Source organism: Hippocampus zosterae, chromosome 14, assembly GCF_025434085.1.
Source record: "Hippocampus zosterae strain Florida chromosome 14, ASM2543408v3, whole genome shotgun sequence".
Classification (NCBI taxonomy): domain Eukaryota; kingdom Metazoa; phylum Chordata; class Actinopteri; order Syngnathiformes; family Syngnathidae; genus Hippocampus; species Hippocampus zosterae.
Window position 1 is genome coordinate 20,817,790 of NC_067464.1, and position 21,656 is coordinate 20,839,445.

The 21,656-nt window shown below is 48.2% G+C and overlaps 2 protein-coding genes across 2 annotated transcripts; both read left to right on the plus strand.

Moving 5' to 3' along the window:
• Positions 1 to 14,862: 14,862 nt before the first annotated feature.
• On the plus strand, positions 14,863 to 17,188 carry LOC127614440 (complement component C1q receptor-like). The gene has a single exon (XM_052085760.1). It carries the CDS (start codon positions 15,126 to 15,128, stop codon positions 16,800 to 16,802), a length of 1,677 nt encoding a protein of 558 aa, XP_051941720.1. The 5' UTR covers positions 14,863 to 15,125; the 3' UTR covers positions 16,803 to 17,188.
• Positions 17,125 to 19,061, plus strand: LOC127614468 (complement component C1q receptor-like). The gene has a single exon (XM_052085799.1). The coding sequence runs from the start codon at positions 17,631 to 17,633 to the stop codon at positions 18,939 to 18,941; it is 1,311 nt and encodes a 436-aa protein (XP_051941759.1). The 5' UTR covers positions 17,125 to 17,630; the 3' UTR covers positions 18,942 to 19,061.
• Positions 19,062 to 21,656: the final 2,595 nt, after the last annotated feature.

The following is a 21,656-nucleotide window of genomic DNA, read 5'->3' on the forward strand; positions in this document are numbered from 1 at the left end:
ATAACTTGTTTTTAAAGTACTGTTGCGTGTCAAATCTAAGGTAAAACACTGTATGGAATTTTCAGTTATTTGCAATTGGAAGTGTATCCTAAATGGATGGTAAATTCAAATTTTCTGCCAACCTTCTTCAATTAAAGCTCAAAGACTACAATTTAATCACACGCTCATCCATCCATCCATTCATCCACCCTGAACCGGTTGCCAGCCATTCGCAGGGCACACAGAGACAAACAACTATCCACGCTCACAATTACACAGAGGGACAATTTAGAATGTTCAATCAGCCTGCCATGCATGTTTTTGGAACGTGGGAGTAAACCCACACAGGCCCGGGGAGAAACCACACAGGAAGGCCGAAGCAGGAATTGAACCCGGTACCTCTGTACTTTTGTTGAGGTCGGTGCGCTAAACACTCACCGTGCCGCCCACACGCTCAATGTTTTTTTTAATTCATTGCACATGAAAGAAAATTAGCTCACTATCAATGGATGTCAGTGTAGATAACAATTACAAAACAATATCAAATAGGGGGTAGTTTTTACCTTTTACTGTGACTTTATGGAGTAATTGCAGCTCTTCAAGCGTGATGAGTGAACTTTATGGGGAAACTATTTGTTTTTGTCATATACAATCATTTCACCAAAGCTTGAAGCTCACTCATTTTACATCCATTTTCTGATCCGCTTATCCTCACAAGGTAGTCGCAGGTGTGCTGGAGCCTATCCCACCTGTGTTTGAGCAGTCGGCTGGGGACAACCTGAGCCGGTTGCCAAGCGAATCGCAGGGCACACATAAATGCATTCACACTCCCAAACACACCGCGGGACAATTTAGAGTGTCCATTAACCTGCCACACGTATTTGGAATGTGGGAGGAAACTGGGGTACCCAGAGAAAACCCAAGTGGGCACAGGGAGAACATGCAGACTCCACACAGGAAGGCCAGAGCTGGAATCGATCCCTACACCTCTGCACTGTAATGTCGACAGGCTAACCAGTTGACCATCGCGCCACCTGTGACATTCATAATAAGTATACAGCAATATGCATTCACCCTGAAGTGGAACAACCCACAGTAGTCCTCATCGAAGGTTTGGTCAAGGGGAATTACTTTTTTGAGGATATCATTCTGGAATGTCAGAGCCCCGATCGATGCAAGAAACCAACAGTTTCCTGAAGGTAAAGAAGTGATGTTTGTCATTAAAAAGTCAGTGAGGCACAGGAGCAATATAAATGAGAAGATTCTCCTACCAAGCACTCCTTGGCCAAAATCAAATCTGGATACCCCACTTTGGATGGATGAAGAGAAATTTTCAGAAACACATGAAACGTTAGATGAAAATGCACGTTAAGCATTGAATTGAACGTATTCCAATTTCCAGTTTGGAACCGGGCTCATGGGAAAGCACCATAAAGATTAGAGACAAAATCCCCGGTCAGAAGCAAAAAAGTTTGAAGATTGGATTCATCACATCAAAAAGGAATAATCAACAGAAGTCAACCCTGAGTGTAGAGCATACTACGCATCTGCAATTGAGCCCCCAGTCCCCCTCCTCAAAAAACAAACATCAACAACAGAAAACAGATTGTCAAGTATCTTACCTGGATTATACAAACATCACCTTTCTGGGTATGCCGAAGAGAAGCAAGCATCCCTCGCTATTTTGCGGTTCGTTTATCGCAGCTTCAGTGCATTTTTTCAAACATATTCATGAAAAAAAAATCATATACATGGAGTTCAGTACTGTATACAGTACTCGCTGTTGTTTTGCAGCTTCTTGCGGACCGTTTGCGGACTTAAAAAAATATATTTAAAAAAAATATATATATATTATATTTAATATATAAATATAAATTTTATATATATATATCTATATATATATAGATATAGATATATATATATAAAATGGGCTACTGAAACAAAGCGGAGATGGGCAAGATGCGATTACATGGCTCTGTTGGAATGCTACAACTCAAGCATCCCTAGTCAGAGGGGTTACATGTAGAGAATGTGGGCTAAATGGTTACTTCGAAACCCACAGTCACGGTTGACCACGAAACAACTAGTAGCTCAGTTTTCCAACATCCACAAACGCCAACTGCTGTCACAACTTAGATTGATGAGGTACAACGCAGGTTCCATGGTGAAGGGTCCCAGGCTGCCAGATCAGAGGAGGTCATACTAGAGATTGGGAGGCAATCCCCAATGAATGCAGATGATGAGCTACAACTCAAGCATCCCTAGTCAGAGGGGTTACATGTAGAGAATGTGGGCTAAATGGTTACTTCGAAACCCACAGTCACGGTTGACCACGAAACAACTAGTAGCTCAGTTTTCCAACATCCACAAACGGCAACTGCTGTCACAACTTGTGATTGATGAGGTACAACGCAGGTTCCATGGTGAAGGGCCCCAGGCTGCCAGATCAGAGGAGGAGGTCATACTAGAGATTGGGAGGCAATCACCAATGAATGCAGATGATGAGATTGGGAGGCCAGCCCAATGAATGAAATGCTGAGCGAGGCAGCAACTGACCTGAAAGCAACGGCTATGTGAAGTACCACTTGAAAGTCTAATGGAAAGTGTGAATGCAGCACTGAGGGCGATCCCTACCGTAACTATCAAGGAAACTAATGAGCTGATATATGCTTCAGCGTCAGTGATCCTTGAGATGCTTGGCTATAAGAGCAACCATGGAAGCCATGAGATACGTTACCCACCATGGAAAAGACGGTTGGAGGCTAAGATCAAGGTGGCTCGGAAAGATGTGAGTCAATTGACGGAGGCCCAGAGAGATTTGATGAAAAGACCGATACCCGAGAGGTACATCAAGATGACCTTACCTGAAGAACTCGAAACTGTCAAAGGCTCCAAGCATTGTCCAGCCGCTTAAAGCGGTACACGAAAGAGAATGAGGCCAGACGAATAAACGGGCTGTTCGCAACACAACCTGCGAAAGTGTACGTTCAGTGGCAGGGTCCTAACAACAGAGCTGACCCACCAAGACTGGAAACTGAAAGAAGAGAAGAAGACAACAGCAGCCTCAGTCTGTCACTGAGACAGACCCAACACAGCAGAAGCTATCAAGGACATGTAGATACTTTATTCTTTACATATTTAATAGCACTCTCCTTGGTTTGTAAAATGTAGGCAGGGATTAAATTTAGATTTTATATGCACATGTGTAAATGGTTAAAAAATTCCTTTCTTTATAAATCTCCTTTAATCTTAAAGTCCATTACTATAATTTTCAATTAATTGTTCAAGTTTCGTGCCTTTGTACAATCAGTGGGATCAGTTGAAATGCATATATGTGAATATACTGTTATCGCTACGTGTTAGATACTCCAGGTATGTTAACGCAGGTCAACAGCAAGCCAAACTCATTTATTCATGAGCCAGGAAATTGAGCGTCTTGCTCCTTTATTACGGTCTTCTTGACGGCGTACAGTGAACAACTGTGACAACAGCTCAATGAAATCCATCCATTCATCCATCCATCCATCTTCTACCGCTTATCCGGGGCCGGGTCGCGGGGGCAACAGCTTTAGCAGGGAAGCCCAGACTTCCCTATCCCTAGCTACTTCTTCCAGCTCTCCCCGGGGGATCCCGAGGCGTTCCCAGGCCAGCTGGGTGACATAGTCTCTCCAGCGTGTCCTGGGTCTTCCTCAGGGTCTCCTCCCGGTGGGACATGCCCGGAACACCTCACCAGGGAGGCGCTCAGGAGGCATCCGAATCAGATGCCCAAGCCACCTCATCTGGCTCCTCTCGATGTGGAGGAGAAGCGGCTCGACTCGGAGCCCCTCCCGGATGAGCCCCTCCCGGATGACCGAGCTTCTCACCTTATCTCTAAGAGAGAGCCCGGACACCCTGCGGAGAAAACTCATTTCGGCCGCTTGTATCCGGGATCTCGTTCTTTCGGTCATGACCCATAGCTCGTGACCATAGATGAGGGTTGGAACGTAGATCGACCGGTAAATTGAGAGCTTCGCCCTTTGGCTCAGCTCCTTCTTCACCACGACAGACCGATACAACGTCCGCATCACAGCAGACGCTGCACCGATCCGCCTGTCGATCTCCCGCTCCCTCCTACCCCCACTCGTGAACAAGACCCCAAGATACTTGAACTCCTCCACTTGGGGCAAGATCTCCTCCCCGACCCGGAGGGGGCACTCCACCCTTTTCCGACTGAGGACCATGGTTTCAGATTTGGAGGTGCTGATTTTCATCCCAACCTCTTCACACTCGGCTGCAAAACGCTCCAGTGAGAGTTGGAGAGCCCTGTTTGAAGGAGCCAACAGCACCACATCATTTGCAAAAAGCAGGGATGCAATACTGAGGCCCCCAAAACGGACCCCTCAACGCTTCGGCTGCGCCTAGAGATTCTGTCCATAAAGGTTATGAACAGAATCGGTGACAAAGGGCAGCCTTGGCGGAGTCCTACCCTCACTGGAAACGATTCAGACTTACTGCCGGCAATGCGAACCAAACTCTGACATCGGTGGTATAGTGACCGAACAGCCTGTATCAGGGGGTTCGGTACTCCATACCCACGAAGCACCCCCCACAGAACTCCCCGAGGGACACGGTCAAACGCCTTCTCCAAGTCCACAAAACACATGTAGACTGGTTGGGCGAATTCCCACATACCCTCGAGAACCCTGCTAAGGGTGTCGAGCTGGTCCACTGTTCCACGGCCGGGACGAAAACCACACTGCTCCTCCTCAATCTGAGGCTCGACTTCCTGACGGACCCTCCTCTCCAGCACCCATGAATAGACCTTACCAGGGAGGCTGAGGAGTGTGATCCCTCTGTAGTTGGAACACACCCTCCAGTCCCCCCTTTTTAAAAAGAGGGACTACCAACCCGGTCTGCCAATCCAGAGGCACTCTCCCCGTTGACCACGCAACCATGCAGAGGCGTGTCAACCAGGACAGCCCCACAACATCCAGAGCCTTCGGGCTGATTTCATCCACCCCTGGGGCCTTGCCACCGAGGAGCTTTTTAACCACATCGGTGACTTCAACCACAGAGATAGGAGAGCCCACCTCAGAGTCCCCGGGCTCTGCTTCCTCCAAGGAAGACGTGTTGGTGGAGTTGAGGAGGTCTTCGAAGTACTCTGCCCACCGGTTCACAACGTCGCGAGTCGAAGTCAGCAGCGCCCAATCCCCACTGTACACAGTGTTAGTGGTGCACTGCTTCCCCCTCCTGAGACGTCGGATGGTGGACCAGAATTTCCTCAAAGCCGTCCGGAAGTCGGCTTCCATGGCCTCACCGAACTCTTCCCATGCTCGTGTTTTTGCCTCGGCGACCACCAAAGTAGTGTTCCGCTTGGCCAGTCGATACCCGTCAGCTGCCTCTGGGGTCCCACAGGCCATAAAGGTTCGATAGGACTCCTTCTTCAGCTTGACGGCATCCCTTACTGCTGGTGTCCACCAGCGAGTACGGGGATTGCGCCACGACAGGCACCAACCACCTTACGGCCACAACTCAGATTGGCCGCCTCAACAATAGAGGCACGGAACATGGTCCACTCTGACTCAATGTCCCCCGCCCCCCCCGGAACATGGGAAAAGCTCTGTCGGAGGTGGGAGTTGAAGCTCCTTCTGACAGGGGATTCTGCCAGACGCTCCCAACAAACCCTCACAATACGTTTGGGTCTGCCAGGACGGACCGGCATCTTCCCCCACCATCGGAGCCTACTCACCACCAGGTGGTGATCAGTTGACAGCTCCGCCCCTCTCTTCACCCGAGTGTCCAGAACATGCGGCCGCAAATCCGATGACATGACCACAAGGTCGATCATCGAACTACGGCTCAATGAAATGTAGAGTGAAACTGAAATGAACAGATTTAAAACATGCATTAATATTGTGTACATAAATACAACACAAATCGTCAGGTGTTTAACAAAGGACATAAATGCAGCTCAAAGTGTGACAAACAACGATAAACAATGCGTTTTCGGAGTACTTTCGCACGCTAATTAGCTTGTTAGCACTGATTTAGCATCGTCGCTACGTCGTTAGCAGTACTTTGAGCAAGCGAGTTTGAATGACAACAATTGAGGGAAAATGATCCCCGAAACACATTTCTAAATAATTCTAAACATGAGCAGACTTACAGCCATTGCTTCCAAAGGTGAAACGAAATAAGAATATAACTCAGGAGGACCAGTACCAACGACCACGGTCAGGCTTTCTGTAACGACTCGTCTGATGAAACACGGCGTCTGCTACCCACAATGCACCGCAATAACTAAATGAATATTGTAAGCACAATTAATATTAATGAAATGGCCCAAAACTTACTGTGGGCAGAACAGTGAATGATTAAAGTAAATTGCACATTTGTCAAAGGAAATCTAAGGTCCTTCATGAAATGTTTTGTAAAAGATAGATTCATTAAATGTCAATATTTTTCTAATGTTCTTCTGCTTCTTTAGACAAATACAAAGGAAATACACTATTTTGGTTATTTATAGCAGAGTATGGTTTAATTTTAATGGTCCCGCCCACTTGACGTCTACTGAGGCCGTATGTGGCCCACAATGTAAAATGGGTTTGACACCGCTGTTCTAAAGGGAAGGGAGGGGGAAGCACACACACATACGTCAGACTCTTGGTTAATTCAACAGAAAGAGGATGTCTGGTCAGAAACAATGCACTCTTGTGGTGAGAGGATTTCATGAGCTCATTTGTGCAAGCTCGTCTCAAGGTAGCCATTTCCACTCCTGAGAGGTTGTGATCTGATTTCAGTCTGATAGTGTTGGTGAAGTCTTCAATCCAAAGAAAACAATATCGCTGCACTCATGTATGCTTGGAAGGGTGTGGTTTCTTTTACACAGCTGTGAGGCCGAACAAGTTCCACTCCTTGATGGTTTATCTTGGTCGGACAGGATTCTCTGTAGCATTGGGGCGCCGCAGGGGACTGTCCTGGCTCCATTTCTTTTCACCCTCTACACCTCGGACTTCAGATACATCACTCCAACCTGCCACCTTCAGAAGGTCCCTGACGATTCTGCGATTGTAGGCCTCATTACAGAGGGAGACGATCGGAAGTACAAGGGACTGTCGAAGGACTTCGTGGACTGGTTCCAGCAGAATCACCTCCAGACCAACCCCGGGAAAACTAAGGAGTTGGTTGTGGATTTCTGCAGGAAACAGTCCTCAACTGCACAAATCAGCATCCAAGCTACAGACATAAAGAGGGTATATATCGTACCAGGGTGTTCTTCTCAACAATAAACTTGACTGGTCTACTAACACGGACGCCCTAATCAAGAAGGGACAGAGCCGCCTCTTCCTACTCAGGAAACTGAGGTCTTTTGGGGTTCAAGGGTCACTCCTTAAGACCTTCTACAACTCAGTAGTGGCTTCGGCCTTCCATTATGGCATTGTCTGCTGGTCAGGCAGCATCTCAGCTGGGGACAAAAAGAAACTGGAGCGACTGGTCAGGAGGGCCAGTTCTGTCCTGGGCTGCACCCTGGACACTCTGGAGGAGGTGGGCAACAGGAGGATGCTAGCTAAGCTAAAAGCTATGATGGACAGTCTCTCCCACTCCCTCCAGCCTGCCCTGACAGCACTGGATAGCTTCTTCAGCCATAGACTGTTACACTCGTGCTGCAAGAAGGAGAGATACCCCCAATGTGGGACAAATAACGGTTATCTTATAAGAAAACCTTTATTAGTCTCTCAATGTAGAAATTCCCGATTCACAGCAGCAAAGTATGAAAGGAAGAAGTAGAACAACAAAATATAGGAGCTGCTGGAAAGGCAGCCACTCACGCGGCACCATTTTGAAGTCAATTAACAAAAATAACACAACACATAGGACACAGACAGTTGTGCAATCTTCACCACTTTTCTGCATACACTTTGTTGTCTGAAGAAGTTATAGATGAAAGAGGAGATGATCAAAGTGTCCTTTCACCAGTGGATCAGAGACATGCTGAAAATGTGCACATGTCTGTGTAGCCACCCTAGGTGCAGCTACTAGTGGCACCCTTCTATTAAGTTGTCAGTCAATTTATAAAATCTATTTGAGTTAGGGTGCACTACATAAGGTCACAGTGAGATTGGCAACAGCAGACTCTAGTTAGAGTCAAGGAGAAACCTCCAACAGGAAGAAGACACACTGACTGAGGTTCATTCATTCATTCATTCATCTTCCTAACCGCTTGATCCTCACTCGGGTCGCGGGGGGTGCTGGAGCCTATCCAAGCTGTCTCCGGGCAGTAGGCGGGGGACACCCTGAACTGACTGAGGTTTTTATTAAAAAAAATATTGAGTGAATATTTACAATAGGAGTAGATGGAAAACTGCAACAGACTGCATAAAGAATAACAAGGAAAAAAACATACAGTAAGCTAAATTGTTATCGGTTCTTATCAGTTGTTGTTTTGGAATCAGATCTGACCCATAAAAAAAATGACTGAGATCTCAGATTTAACAAAAAAAGAGGGAAATCCTTTCAACTGTCCTACCACCCTCCAGGGTGCGGGTGGCTTTGAAGTCCAAGATGTCCTTCACCAACGTCCCACGTGGCATCCAATCTCCAGACTAGTAGTCCAACCTTTTGATGGTCTATGAGTCCAAAAAAAAACAAACAGCCTGCACAAAATGCGCAAGGCATTCACTAAACGTGGCAATAATCGGCAATGGAAAATAACGATTTTCAAAAATTGGCTCGAAAGAAGGCCACAGCGCTATTCGCCGTGAGCACGTTAGCTTAGCTTGATGCTAATATACTTCCTATGGAGCACACGTGTCGGTACAATGGTTTATCCCTTTTTCTTTCTTTTATAACGGCACAGTTATATCTTACATCAACGGAACAACAATCTCCATTTTCACCAACTTCATTCCTGACTGTTTTTTTATGTTACAATCCATCCATCCATCCATCATCTACCGCTTATCCGGGGCCGGGTCGCGGGGGCAACAGCTTTAGCAGGGAAGCCCAGACTTCCCTCTCCCTAGCTACTTCGTCCAGCTCTCCCCGGGGGATCCCGAGTCGTTCCCAGGCAAGCTGGGTGACATAGTCTCTCCAGCGTGTCCTGGGTCTTCCTCGGGGTCTCCTCCCGGTGGGGCATGACCGGAACACCTCATCGGGGAGGCGCTCAGGAGGCATCCGAATGAGATGCCAAAGCCACCTCATCTGACTCCTCTCGATATGGAGGAGAAGCGGCTCAACTCTGAGCCCCTCCCGGATCACCAAGCTTCTCACCTTATCTCTAAGGGAAAGCCCGGACACCCGGCAGAGAAAACTCATTTCGGCCGCTTGTAACCGGGATCTCGTTCTTTCGGTCACGACCCATAGCTCGTGACCATAGATGAGGGTCGGAACGTAGATCGACCGGTAAATTGAGAGCTTTGCCCTTTGACTCAGCTCCTTCTTCACCACGACAGACCGATATAACGTCCGCATCACAGCAGACGCTGCACCAATCCGCCTGTCGATCTCCCGCTCCCTTCTGCCCCCACTCGTGAACAAGACCCCAAGATACTTGAACTCCTCCACTTGGGGCAAGATCTCCTCCCCTACCCGGAGGGGGCACTCCAACCTTTTTCGACTGAGGACCATGGTTTCAGATTTGGAGGTGCTGATCTTCATCTCAACCGCTTCACACTCGGCTGCGAAACGCTCCAGTGAGAGTTGGAGAGCCCTGTTTGAAGGAGCCAACAGCACCACATCATCTGCAAAAAGCAGGGACGCAATACTGAGGCCCCCAAAACGGACCCCCTCAATGCTTCGGCTGCGCCTAGAAATTCTGTCAATAAAGGTTATGAACAGAATCGGCGACAAAGGGCAGCCTTGGCGGAGTCTTACCCCCACTGGAAACGATTCCGACTTACTGCCGGCAATGCGAACCTAACTCTGACATCGGTGGTGTAGTGACCGAACAGCCCGTATCAGGGGGTTCGGTACCCCATAGCCTCGAAGCACCTCCCACAGAACTCCCCGAGGGACACGGTCAAACGCCTTCTCCAATTCCACAAAACACATGTAGACTGGTTGGGCGAATTCCCACATACCCTCGAGGACCCTGCTAAGGGTGTAGAGCTGGTCCACTGTTCCACGGCCGGGACGAAAACCACACTGCTCCTCCTCAATCTGAGGCTCGACTTCCTGATGGACCCTCCTCTCCAGCACCCCTGAATAGACCTTACCAGGGAGGCTGAGGAGTGTGATCCCTCTATAGTTGGAACACACCCTCCGGTCCCCCTTTTTAAAAAGAGGGACTACCACCCCGGTCTGCCAATCCAGAGGCACTCTCCCTGTTGACCACGCGATGTTGCAGAGGCGTGTCAGCCAGGACAGCCCCACAACATCCAGAGCCTTCGGGCGGATCTCATCCACCCCTGGGGCCTTGCCACCGAGGAGCTTTTTAACATCGGTGACTTCAGCCACAGAGATAGGAGAGCCCACCTCAGAGTCCCCGGGCTCTGCTTCCTCCAAGGAAGACATGTTGGTGGAGTTGAGGAGGTCTTCGAAGTACTTTGCCCACCGGTTCACAACGTCCCGAGTCGAAGTCAGCAGCGTCCCATCCCCACTGTACACAGTGTTAGTAGTGCACTGCTTCCCCCTCCTGAGACGTCGTATGGTGGACCAGAATTTCCTCGAAGCCGTCGGGAAGTCGGCTTCCATGGCCTCACCAAACTCTTCCCACGCTCGGGTTTTTGCCTCGGCGACCACCGAAGCTGCGTTCCGCTTGGCCAGTCGATACCCGTCAGCTGCCTCTGGGGTCCCACAGGCCATAAAGGCTCGATAGGACTCCTTCAGCTTGACGGCATCCCTTACTGCTGGTGTCCACCAGCGAGTACGGGGGTTGCCGCCACGACAGGCACCAACCACCTTACGGCCACAACTCAGATTGGCCGCCTCAACAATAGAGGCACGGAACATGGTCCACTCGGGCTCAATGTCCCCCGCCTCCCCCGGAACATGGGAAAAGCTCTGTCGAAGGTGGGAGTTGAAACTCCTGCTGACAGGGGATTCCGCCAGACGCTCCCAACAAACCCTCACTATACGTTTGGGTCTGCCAGGACCCCCACCATTGGAGCCTACTCACCACCAGGTGGTGATCAGTTGACAGCTCCGCCCCTCTCTTCACCCAAGTGTCCAGAACATTCATTCATTCATTCATTCATTCATTCATTCATTCATTCATTCATTCATTCATTCATCTTCCGAGCCGCTTGATCCTCACTAGGGTCGCGGGGGGTGCTGGAGCCTATCCCAGCTGTCTCCGGGCAGTAGGCGGGGGACACCCTGAATCAGATGCCAGCCAATCGCAGGGCACACAGAAACGAACAACCACTCACACTCACACTCACACCTAGGGACAATTTAGAGTGTTCAATCAGCCTGCCACGCATGTTTTTGGAACGTGGGAGGAAACCGGAGCACCCGGAGAAAACCCACGCAGGCCCGGGGAGAACATGCAAACTCCACACAGGGAGGCCGGAGCTGGAATCGAACCCGGTACCTCTGCACTGTGAAGCCGACGTGCTAACCACTGGACTACCGGGCCGCCCCTGTCCAGAACATGCGGCTGCAAATCCGATGATACAACTACAAAGTCGATCATCGAACTGCGGCCAAGGGTCTCCTGGTGCCAAGTGCACATATGGACACCCTTATGTTTGAACAAGGTGTTCGTTATGGACAATCCGTGGCGAGCACAGAAGTCCAATAACAAAACACCACTCGAGTTCTGATCAGGGGGGCTGTTCCTCACAATCACGCCCCTCCAGGTCTCACTGTCATTGCCCACGTGAGCATTGAAGTCCCCCAACAGAACAAGGGAGTCCCGAGCAGGAGTACTCTCCAGCACACCCTCCATGGACTCCAAAAAGGGTGGGTATGCTGAGCTGCTGTTTGGTGCATATGCACAAACAACAGTCAGGACCCGTCCACCTACCCGAAGGCGGAGGGAGGCAACCCTCTCGTCTACCGGTGTGAACCCCAATGTACAGGCACTGAGCCGGGGGGCAATGAGTATGCCCACACCTGCTCTGCGCCTCTCACCGTGAGCAACTCCAGAGTGGAAGAGAGTCCAACCCCTCTCGAGAGAACTGGTACCAGAACCCAAGCTGTGTGTGGAGGCAAGTCCGACTATATCCAGTCGGAAATTCTCTGCCTCACACACCAGCTCGGGCTCCTTCCCTGCCAGAGAGGTGACATTCCATGTCCCAAGAGCTAGCTTCTGCAGCCGAGGATCGGACCGCCAGGGTCCCCGCCTTTGGCTGCCGCCCAGCTCACATTGCACCCGACCCCTTTGGCCCCTCTCATGGGTGGTGAGCCCATGGGAAGGGGGACCCACATTGCCTCTTCGGGCTGTGCCCGGCCGGGCCCCATTTTTGTAGGCCCGGCCACCAGGCGCTTGCCAACGAGCCCCACCTCCAGGCCTGGCTCCAGAGTGGGGCCCCTGTGACCCACGTCCGGGCAAGGGAAACCTTGGTCCATATATTGTGGTCACCATAAGGGTCTATGAGCCGTGCTTTGTCTGGCCCCTCACCGAGAACCTGTTTGCCATGGGTGACCCTGCCAGGGGCATAAAGCCCCAGACAACTTAGCTCCTAGGATCATTGGGACACGGAAACCCCTGCACCACGGTAAGGTGACGGCCCACGGAGGGGTTGTCTATGTTACAATCGAATGGTAGAAATGCTACTCAGACATATTCAACAAAAAACACTCACCAGGAACTTTATCTCTTCTAAACCTTTCTTTTGACTTGGGAAGAAAAAAAAGATTGCCACAGGATTTAACTTTACTATATTGTACAGGTAGAGGAACAAGGACAAGTTTTCATTTATCGTTCTTCGTTTCGACCCGCCTGGGAAAGTGCGAGAATGTTCTGTCTCTCTCGCTAACGGGTCCTCGCTCCAAGCGCTGTGGTGCGTTCATTGTCCCTCGGAAACAGCAGTATCACAACGAATATCACCCTACAGAACTAACAATAAAATAACAGTCTTATCAAGGCTGGGTTACATCTGCTATAAGCTAAGTTCTGAAAGCAAACACGAAGCTGTAGCGTCCATTGACGAAAAAGAAATCCACTTCAATTCCAAGCTGTGACTCCCAGTTCCACATCCGCATCGGCGCTCCGCGCTTACGCTCCTTTCTTCTCATCGTCGGCTCTTCAAGCCTTACATCCATCCAGCTGCAGACCGTTCAACAGCACCGATCTCTCCGCTGAACAAAGTGGTGCTGTGAAAAATGCTGCCCATAACAGGCGCAAGGCACAAGCGCCCTGGGACTGTCCAGCAACGACAGTCAAATGGCGCCGACATTCCTCCCAATCAAGAAATCAGTGCTGGTATACCCATGCTGCCGAGATGGCGCAACCACCAAGCAAAGATTTTCCTCCTTGATGAATGTCGTGGCCAAAAAATGCTGAAAAAAGTCCACATCAGGTCCACACGACGTAACAACAAACACAAAGTGACAAAACAAACCAAAAAAAAAAAAGCAAGGCTCATGAGAGCACTTGCCGAAGGCTGCCTACTCGGGCGCCATCTTGACTTCAAAGTCAAAGTCAAGATAAGTTATCTTATCTTATCTTACCTCCTCCAGGCTTGGGAACCGGCTGGCTCCCCTTCAACATTTTATTCACTGTCTCTCTCTCAGTGAAACCTTGAGACAGCACTTCGTTTTGGTCATGTGGGTTCTTCATGTTGTGATTAGGGTGAATAGGTGCACAATAAAGAAAAAGAAACTTGTAAAAAATGATGACAGAACATTATGCTGGATATCCACAAAGGGCAATGCATGAACAATGTTTCTCTTTTCACCGAGCCGGCTTTGGTGGTCTCACTGGAATTCCTGCCATTGTTGTTGGGCGTTCGCTGCGTTTAAACAAACACAGGAACTTGATTCAGCATTCAGACCACCAAGGCACAGTGTCAACAAGAAACTCAGTGAAAGAGAACATTTTGTTAATTCGTCACAATTATCCTCGACTGGTATCTCTACTGAGTATTTGTAGACCAAAGGTGATGATGAGAAGGACCCGTTACATGGAAGTGGTGGACACAAACTCTAATTTTTTCATGGGAACTCACATCACGTGAGGCACACCGCAACGGTGCAAAGCAGTACAAACAAATTCTGGCTCATTATTTGGCAGGCAGTAAGTTACTGTCATTTTGCAATCGGGAACTAAAACCTTTAGAAATTGGGAGTAAAGCAATTGTTGGCTAATTATTATTATTATTATTATTATTATTCAAACAAAATAAGAAAGGTAGGGATCGCTCGATATCACGTTTTCATATCCGATACCGATACAAATATGGTAGCCTCAAGGATCGGCTGATACGACACTATATGGAACTTTTAGCCACTCTAAAAGTTGTTCATAGTAGATGGAGCTAATGATGTTGCTTGATCCTGATATCTAAAAATACCACGTTCACTGGACAACTGCTCCCGTGATGAAAACACATGGTAACAGCTTTTCTGTGCTATGGCAGATTGCGCAAAGTAAAGGTGAGGATACGATATTGTTTGGGCTTGTACATTGGATCCGACCGGTGCTCATAAAAACAATCCGATACAGATCCAATCATTTTGTCCTGGATTGGACTCGATACCCATCCAGTGGATCGGAGCTTCCTTAATAAGAAAACCAAAATATAACATGAGAAAATACCCATCATGCTTGTGGAGTGGAGAAAGGATGTCAATAGTCAGAGTCCCCCCCCACCCCCTCCTCTTACACCCTTCCCCACTTTCGAATGGTCATGGCGCAGCATCTCTGAGGTCATATGACCCCTGTGTGCCTCGTGTATTGTAACTCACTACAGCTAAGGGAGTCGGCTTAAAAGCAACAAGTCGACAGGGGCCGGAGACATCTGGAGAACCAGTCAAAACACAATGGAGTACACCATTGTTTTCCCAACTCAAAACGGAACTGCTTAGCAAAGGAGAAAGAAAGAGCCCTTAACGCTAGCAAAACATTCTTTCCGCCTTTAGTTGTCCCAAACAGGATACAGCGGCATGACTGTTACTTTCAGAGCCACATCACTTTGCCACAAACAGGCAACCCACATGTTGCTCCCATTTCGTGAGAAAACTCTCAAAGGCTATCAGTGAACTTATTGTGAAGCGCAACTATGCCATTGATCTTTCTACTCCTGCTTCTCATCACCAATTTGGGACGATTTAGTGGCGTTGAACATGAAACCATGTGCACGTCCAATGCCTGCTTCACTGTCCATATGGAGAAGGTGAGCTTTGACAAGGCCAGTCAGAGCTGCTTCCACAATGGAGGGTACCTGATGACAGTGAGAGACAAAGAAGAAGAGGAGATTCTGCACTCTCTCCTCTCGCTGATCCAGAAGGACAAGGGCAGACAATTTTGGATTGGATTAAAGCTGCACAAAGGGGACTGTGTGTTGGCTGACAAGCCCCTCAGGGGCTTCAAGTGGGTGTCTGGGGAGGAAGATTCCCACTACTCCAACTGGAAAAAAGAGCCCGTGGACACCTGCACTGAGCGATGTGTGTGGGTTAATTATAATTCCCCCGACGACAATCAGCTGAAATGGACTGCTGGAGCTTGCAAAGGTCCTTCATTTTCTGTGTGTAAGTTTTACTTTAAAGGAATGTGCAACGCTCTGCAACTGTTGGGCTCCGGGCACATATCCTACACGCCTGCTTTCTCTGAGCAGCCATTCCGAAACGTGATGAAATCCTTGCCACTTGGAACGTATGCCGAAGTCACATGCAGTGAAAAGCGGCCGTACATTTCTGTGTGCATCCGAAGGGATGACAAATATCAGTGGACTCTACCGGGTCCATTTTGCCAAACAGAACAAGGAAACTGTGCGCGCGACAACGGTGGATGTGAACACATGTGCCAGCAGGACTCCGATCGGGTTAAATGCATCTGTAAGCAAGGTTACGCTCTTGAGGACAATGGACTCTCATGTAAGATACAAGACCCGTGCAGCGTGGACACCTGTGAGTACGAGTGCGTCGTGGAAAAGTGGGGACCAAGTTGTACGTGTCCCATCGGGTTCACGTTGGCAGCAAACCAGCGCAACTGTTCTGACATTGATGAGTGCCAACAGTCAGATTTATGCAACGTACACGCGTGTATTAACACACCAGGCAGTTACGCGTGCGCATGTCAGGACGGCTTCGAAATGATCGACGGTAACTGTCATGATCTGGACGAATGCGTGCACTCCCAATGTGCGCACGGCTGCTTCAACACTGCTGGATCTTTCTCTTGCTACTGCAAAGAAGGCTTTACTTTATCAGAGGACGGCTATGCATGCTTGGACATGGATGAATGCGCTAATGAGCGCTGTCACTTTAAATGTGTCAATACTGAAGGAAGTTTCGTCTGCGTATGCCCCGGCGGCTTTCGTTTGGATGCCACCGGAAGGAATTGCACGCCGCATGTGACGAAAGTGACATTAAATGAATCAGTGGGCCAGGAAACACACGTAAACCTCGATGAGTTTGTATCCATGACGACAGACGACCCCTTGGGGGCGCCCACTCCCACGGATATGCCTGGTGCCATGGTGTCCATGCCCCCAAGCAACGCATCCCAGTTTGCAACTGCCATGCTGGTCAACTCCAGAGTGCTCATCTGCGTACTCGGCTCAGTGATTCCTTTGCTGCTCATCGTCACTGTGACATTAACAATTGCCATTGTGCGATGTCGTCGATCGAGACAGGAAGCAAAAAAAAGTACAACAGACAGTTATTGTTGGGTTTCCTCTGGCTTTGATCCACGTTTAGAAAAACTCTATGAATCCATCTTGACTGATGACCTATGACCTGATGGAGAGGAGTGTCTTCCTCGCGTGGACCGTGTAATATATCTTGAAATGTATTTATGTACTGTGAGGCCGACGTGCTAACCACTGGGCTAGTGCTCCGGTTTCCTCCCACATTCCAAAAACATGCGTGGCAGGCTGATTGAACACTCTAAATTGTCCCTAGGTGTGAGTGTGAGCGTGGATGGTTGTTCGTCTCTGTGTGCCCTGTGATTGGCTGGCAACCGATTCAGGGTGTCCCCCGCCTACTGCCCGAAGACAGCTGGGATAGGCTCCAGCACCCCCCGCGACCCTAGTGAGGATCAAGCGGCTCGGAAGAAGATGTATTTATGTAATTTATGTTTGTGTAATTCTTCTCTTTCAATTGTAAACACGGCACCATCACACCCCTTGTGTCTTACTTTTTATTCTCGTTGTTGTCTCACACACACACACACACACACACACACACACACACGCACACACACTCACACACACTGCACGATATTATGGCGTCCATAATTTAATGAGCTGCCCTATGATAATAACAAGAGACATCCATCTATTTTCAATGCTACTTGTCCTCAGTAGGGTGACGGTTGTTCTGGAGCCCATCCCAGTTAACTAGTCTGGGAAGAGGAGTGGTACATCCTGGACTGGCTGCCAGCCAATCACAGGTCACACATAAACAAAGAACCCTTCTGGCGTGTTTAAACAAGCAAGCACATTTTTGGAATGTGAAAAGAAGCGGTAGTAGGCTGGTAAAGGCTACACCTTTATGATTACTTAGTTGATATTAATATTACAATTTCTGGAAGTAGGGAGTAGTGAGGGTGTTCGTAGCACGATATGTCTGATTTGACAAGAACAGTTTATTTGGTTCTGAACATAAATGTGTCATGGCCCCTGTGCTTCACATTGGAAAAACACAGTCTTTATCTCATTTCCTTCCTGCCTTTGCTTTCCTTCCGCAGTAGCCTGCAGAGCTCTGAGTTTGCCGTGAGCCAGCCAACATTTGAAGATGAACTACAGCGCAGCGACATGGCCTGCTTGAATCTCCAGGTGCTTGTGACATTATCTCTTATTTCTCTGTCCTCTATCAGCAGAAGCTTTTGTATGCTGCACGCTGGCACTTGTTGGCCTTTCTGTATTGGGAGCAACTGCTTGGTTATCAACCGAGACAAAGTGGATTTTACAACAGCCAAAGAAAGATGTCAAGCCAGCAAAGGAGGGCTCATGACACTTCAGTCAGCAGAAGACAAGAGATTATTGGATATTGTGACACAAGAACTAAATGGAAACTTCTGGCTTGGACTTTATTTACCGCCAGATGCCTGCACCAACCTCTCACTTCATATGAGAGGCTATGAATGGACCGCTGGTAAAGGGCACAGCAACTTTGTTCCCTCTCACATCACCTGGAAAGATGGAGTAAGTGTCTGTTCACCTAGCTGTGTCTCACTTTCAAAAGAGCAAAAGCTCAAAGAGCGGGCATGCTCCGATATAATCGACGGATTCCTGTGCAGAACCTCCTACAGAAATGCTTGCCAGACGCAAACGTTTTCAGATGCAACATTTTTTCCGAGTCTAAAGGGCTGCTCAGATGGTCCGTGTGAACAAAAATGCACTCCTGTCAAAGATGGCTTCAAATGCTCTTGTTTCCGTGGATATGCACCGGACATCACGGATCCCAGGCGGTGTAAAATCCATTGTGCACAGGAGAGATGCCCCGCCATCTGTGAGCAAAACACTGACAGTGCTTGCTTCTGCCCTGATGGCTTCATCATCAATGACAAATTCTGCGAAGACATTAATGAGTGCTTCATGAACGAATGTGACCAAGAGTGTATAAACACATTTGGAAGTTTTGTCTGTGCTTGTAAAACAGGCTATGTACTAAGACATCAAGTGAAATGTGTAAAAGCAGCCGAGGAACATTTTGTTATCACCACTCCCGCTGTCAGAGGTTACGCAAAGCCAAACAATGACACAATGAAAGGTTCCTCTCTTTCCGCGGGCACATTTATTTGGCTGTGGATTTTAGTCGCTTTGGCTGTGTTTGCGGTTATTTGCGTTGGACGATTTTATGTGATTAAGCGCCAGAAGGACAGAGAGCAAAATCACAATCAAATGCCAATTACTCCAGTAGAAACTACTTAATTTTACTCACACACACATAGATGAGGGACATGTGAGTTTTTATTTATTCCGTGACTGGAGTATGAAATTATTTAGCAAACCAAACTGTACACTTAAAGTAAAATGAAATTGTAACAATTACACATTTTAAGTGCACTACATTTCTCCAATACCATACAATTTTGTATTTTTTTTTAAACTTTCAGCAATTTTGAAAAATGTTTACCCCTGCCGTTATAGTTATTGTTACAGTCTTGATATTCCCGGTAAACTGTTCCCTGTAGGTGTTCCGATGTCACCTAGCGGTGGTTTTAAGCCGGAACTCTTTGTAGTGTTAAAGGGTTCCGCCCGACACGAGTTAACATGCGCACCCGCCGCTCCATACACATTCAGACGACGGCTCCTAAACTCCGCGGGGCTAAAGTGAGTCGACGATGATGTTGCGATCATAGTTGGATGTAAACTGGACGTTAGAAAAGGGCCACCGGCAGGGTTTCTGAGGATTAGCCCTTTGTGGATGTGAGCCCACGAGGTTTGTGGTGTGCCTTTATTTAATCAATTGTCTTCGTGGGTTATGTCTTTTATTTTTTTGTTTTGGAATGCTATTTGTATGTTTCATGTTCGTGGGAGCAGTTCTTTTCCCCAGGATGCCAGGAAATAAACCCTGTATTTTTATGGACACCGTGTCGTGCTTCATGCTACATCCTGAGGGAGCTAGTTATGTTACTACTATTACAATACAATACAATACAATACATGCTGATTTATATAGCGCTTTCACAACAGCGGCAGCTGTAACAAAGCGCTTAACAAAACAGTTAACATAAAGTAAAATAATAAACACAACACATAACATAAAACACGGACAGTCATGCAGTTATAACCACTTTTCCATCACACGCTTTGTTGTTTGAAGCAGTTTGAGATGAAAGAGGAGAGAATCAAAGTGTCCTTTAACCAGTGGATTAGAGACGTCATGCTCAAAATGTGCACACATCGGCTACAAGCTAAGTTTTAAAGTCACCAAGAAGCTGCAGCATCCATTGACGAAAAAAGAGATTGGTTCACTTCTCCTGTCCCATGGAAATCCATTTCAATTCCAAGCGGCGACTCTCGGTTCCAAATACGCATCGGCGCTCTGCGCCAACGCAATTTTAAGACAACATTTCTCTCTTGAAAAAAAAGAAGCTTTAACGCTACTTTGAGAAGAACTTAGAAGACATGATGAACATCATAGTGCTACTAGTTTGTGCTACTGGTACTTGTAAAATTGCATCATTAATAATTGGTAAATGGTCTGTCACTTATATATGGTATGTCACTTATACAGTACTAGCTGGTTCGCCGCCCTTCGGGCGGCTCATCAGCTAGTTCCTGCGGAAGGCTGCTAAGGTGGTGGTTCGTCGCCCTCTGGGCGCCTCATCAGCTAGTTCCTGCGGAAGGCTGGTAAGGTGGGCCTTCGGCCCACAAAAGTGTTGTTGCTTGGTTCAACTTTTTGTTCATCTTCATTGCTTATCGCGAAAATAAAGAGATGTTTAGCTCTACTAAATAACTAACAATTTTATTGCAATGCTTGTGGGTAGACAACATTTTTTCGCTAAGATGCCCGTGCGATTGTAGTGAGCCACTGCCTGAGCGGCGCAGTGGCGGCGCGGTGAAGTAGGTACGTTTTGAAAAGGGACAGACGGAAGGACAGACCCCGTGCGGGACGATGCGCAATATATATATAGATAACGCTTCTCTAGCTTTGGTACTCGCAGCACTTTACACTGTTTCCCCATATACCTACTGATGATGCAGCATCAGGAGAAACTAGGGGTCCAGTATCTTGCTTAAGGACACTTAAACAAGTTTGCAATGGCCAGGGATTGAAATCCCAACCTCTAGTTTGGGAAACAACCATTCTACCACTGATCCATGCCACCCCGAATAATAAAAATAGTCATCATAATAATGGCACATCCGCCTCACACTTCTGAGTTTGTGGGTTCAAAACCAGGCTGTGAGCTTCTTGTGTGAAGTGTTCTTTCCGTGTGTATTCTCCAGCTTCCTCCCCCATTCCCAACACTTGCTCAGTCAGTGAATAGCAATTGACTACTCTAAATCAGCAGTGGGCAATTCCAGTCCTAGAGGGACGCAATCCTGCACATTTTCCATCTCTCCCTGTTGCAACACACCTGATTCGAATGATCAGGTTCAATATCAGGCTTCCGCAGAGCTTGCGGATGATCTGATCATTCGAATCAGGTGTATTGAACAGGGAGGGATGGAAAACATGGAGGATATCGGCTCTCCGGGACTGGAATTGCCCACCCCTGCAGTCTAAATTGTCCAAAGGTGGATGTTTGTCTATCAGTGCCCGACAATTGGCTCTCAGCCAGATCAGGGTGCAGTCCGTCAGCTGGGATAAGCACTATTCATTTCCCAAACCGCTTGACCCTCACTAGGGTCCCGGGGGGTGCTGGAGCCTATCCCAGCCGTCTTCGGGCAGTAGGCGGTGGCAACCCCGAATTTGTTGCCAGCCAGTCGCAGGGCACACAGAGACGAACAACCATTCACACCCATACTCACACCTGGGGACAATTTAGAGCGTCCAATCAGCCTCCCCTTGGAATGTAGGAGGAAACCGGAGCACCCGGGGAAAACACACACAGGCCCGGGAGAACATGCAAACTCCACACAGGGAGGCCGGAGCTGGAATTGAACCGTGTATCTCTGCACTGTGCTAACCACTGG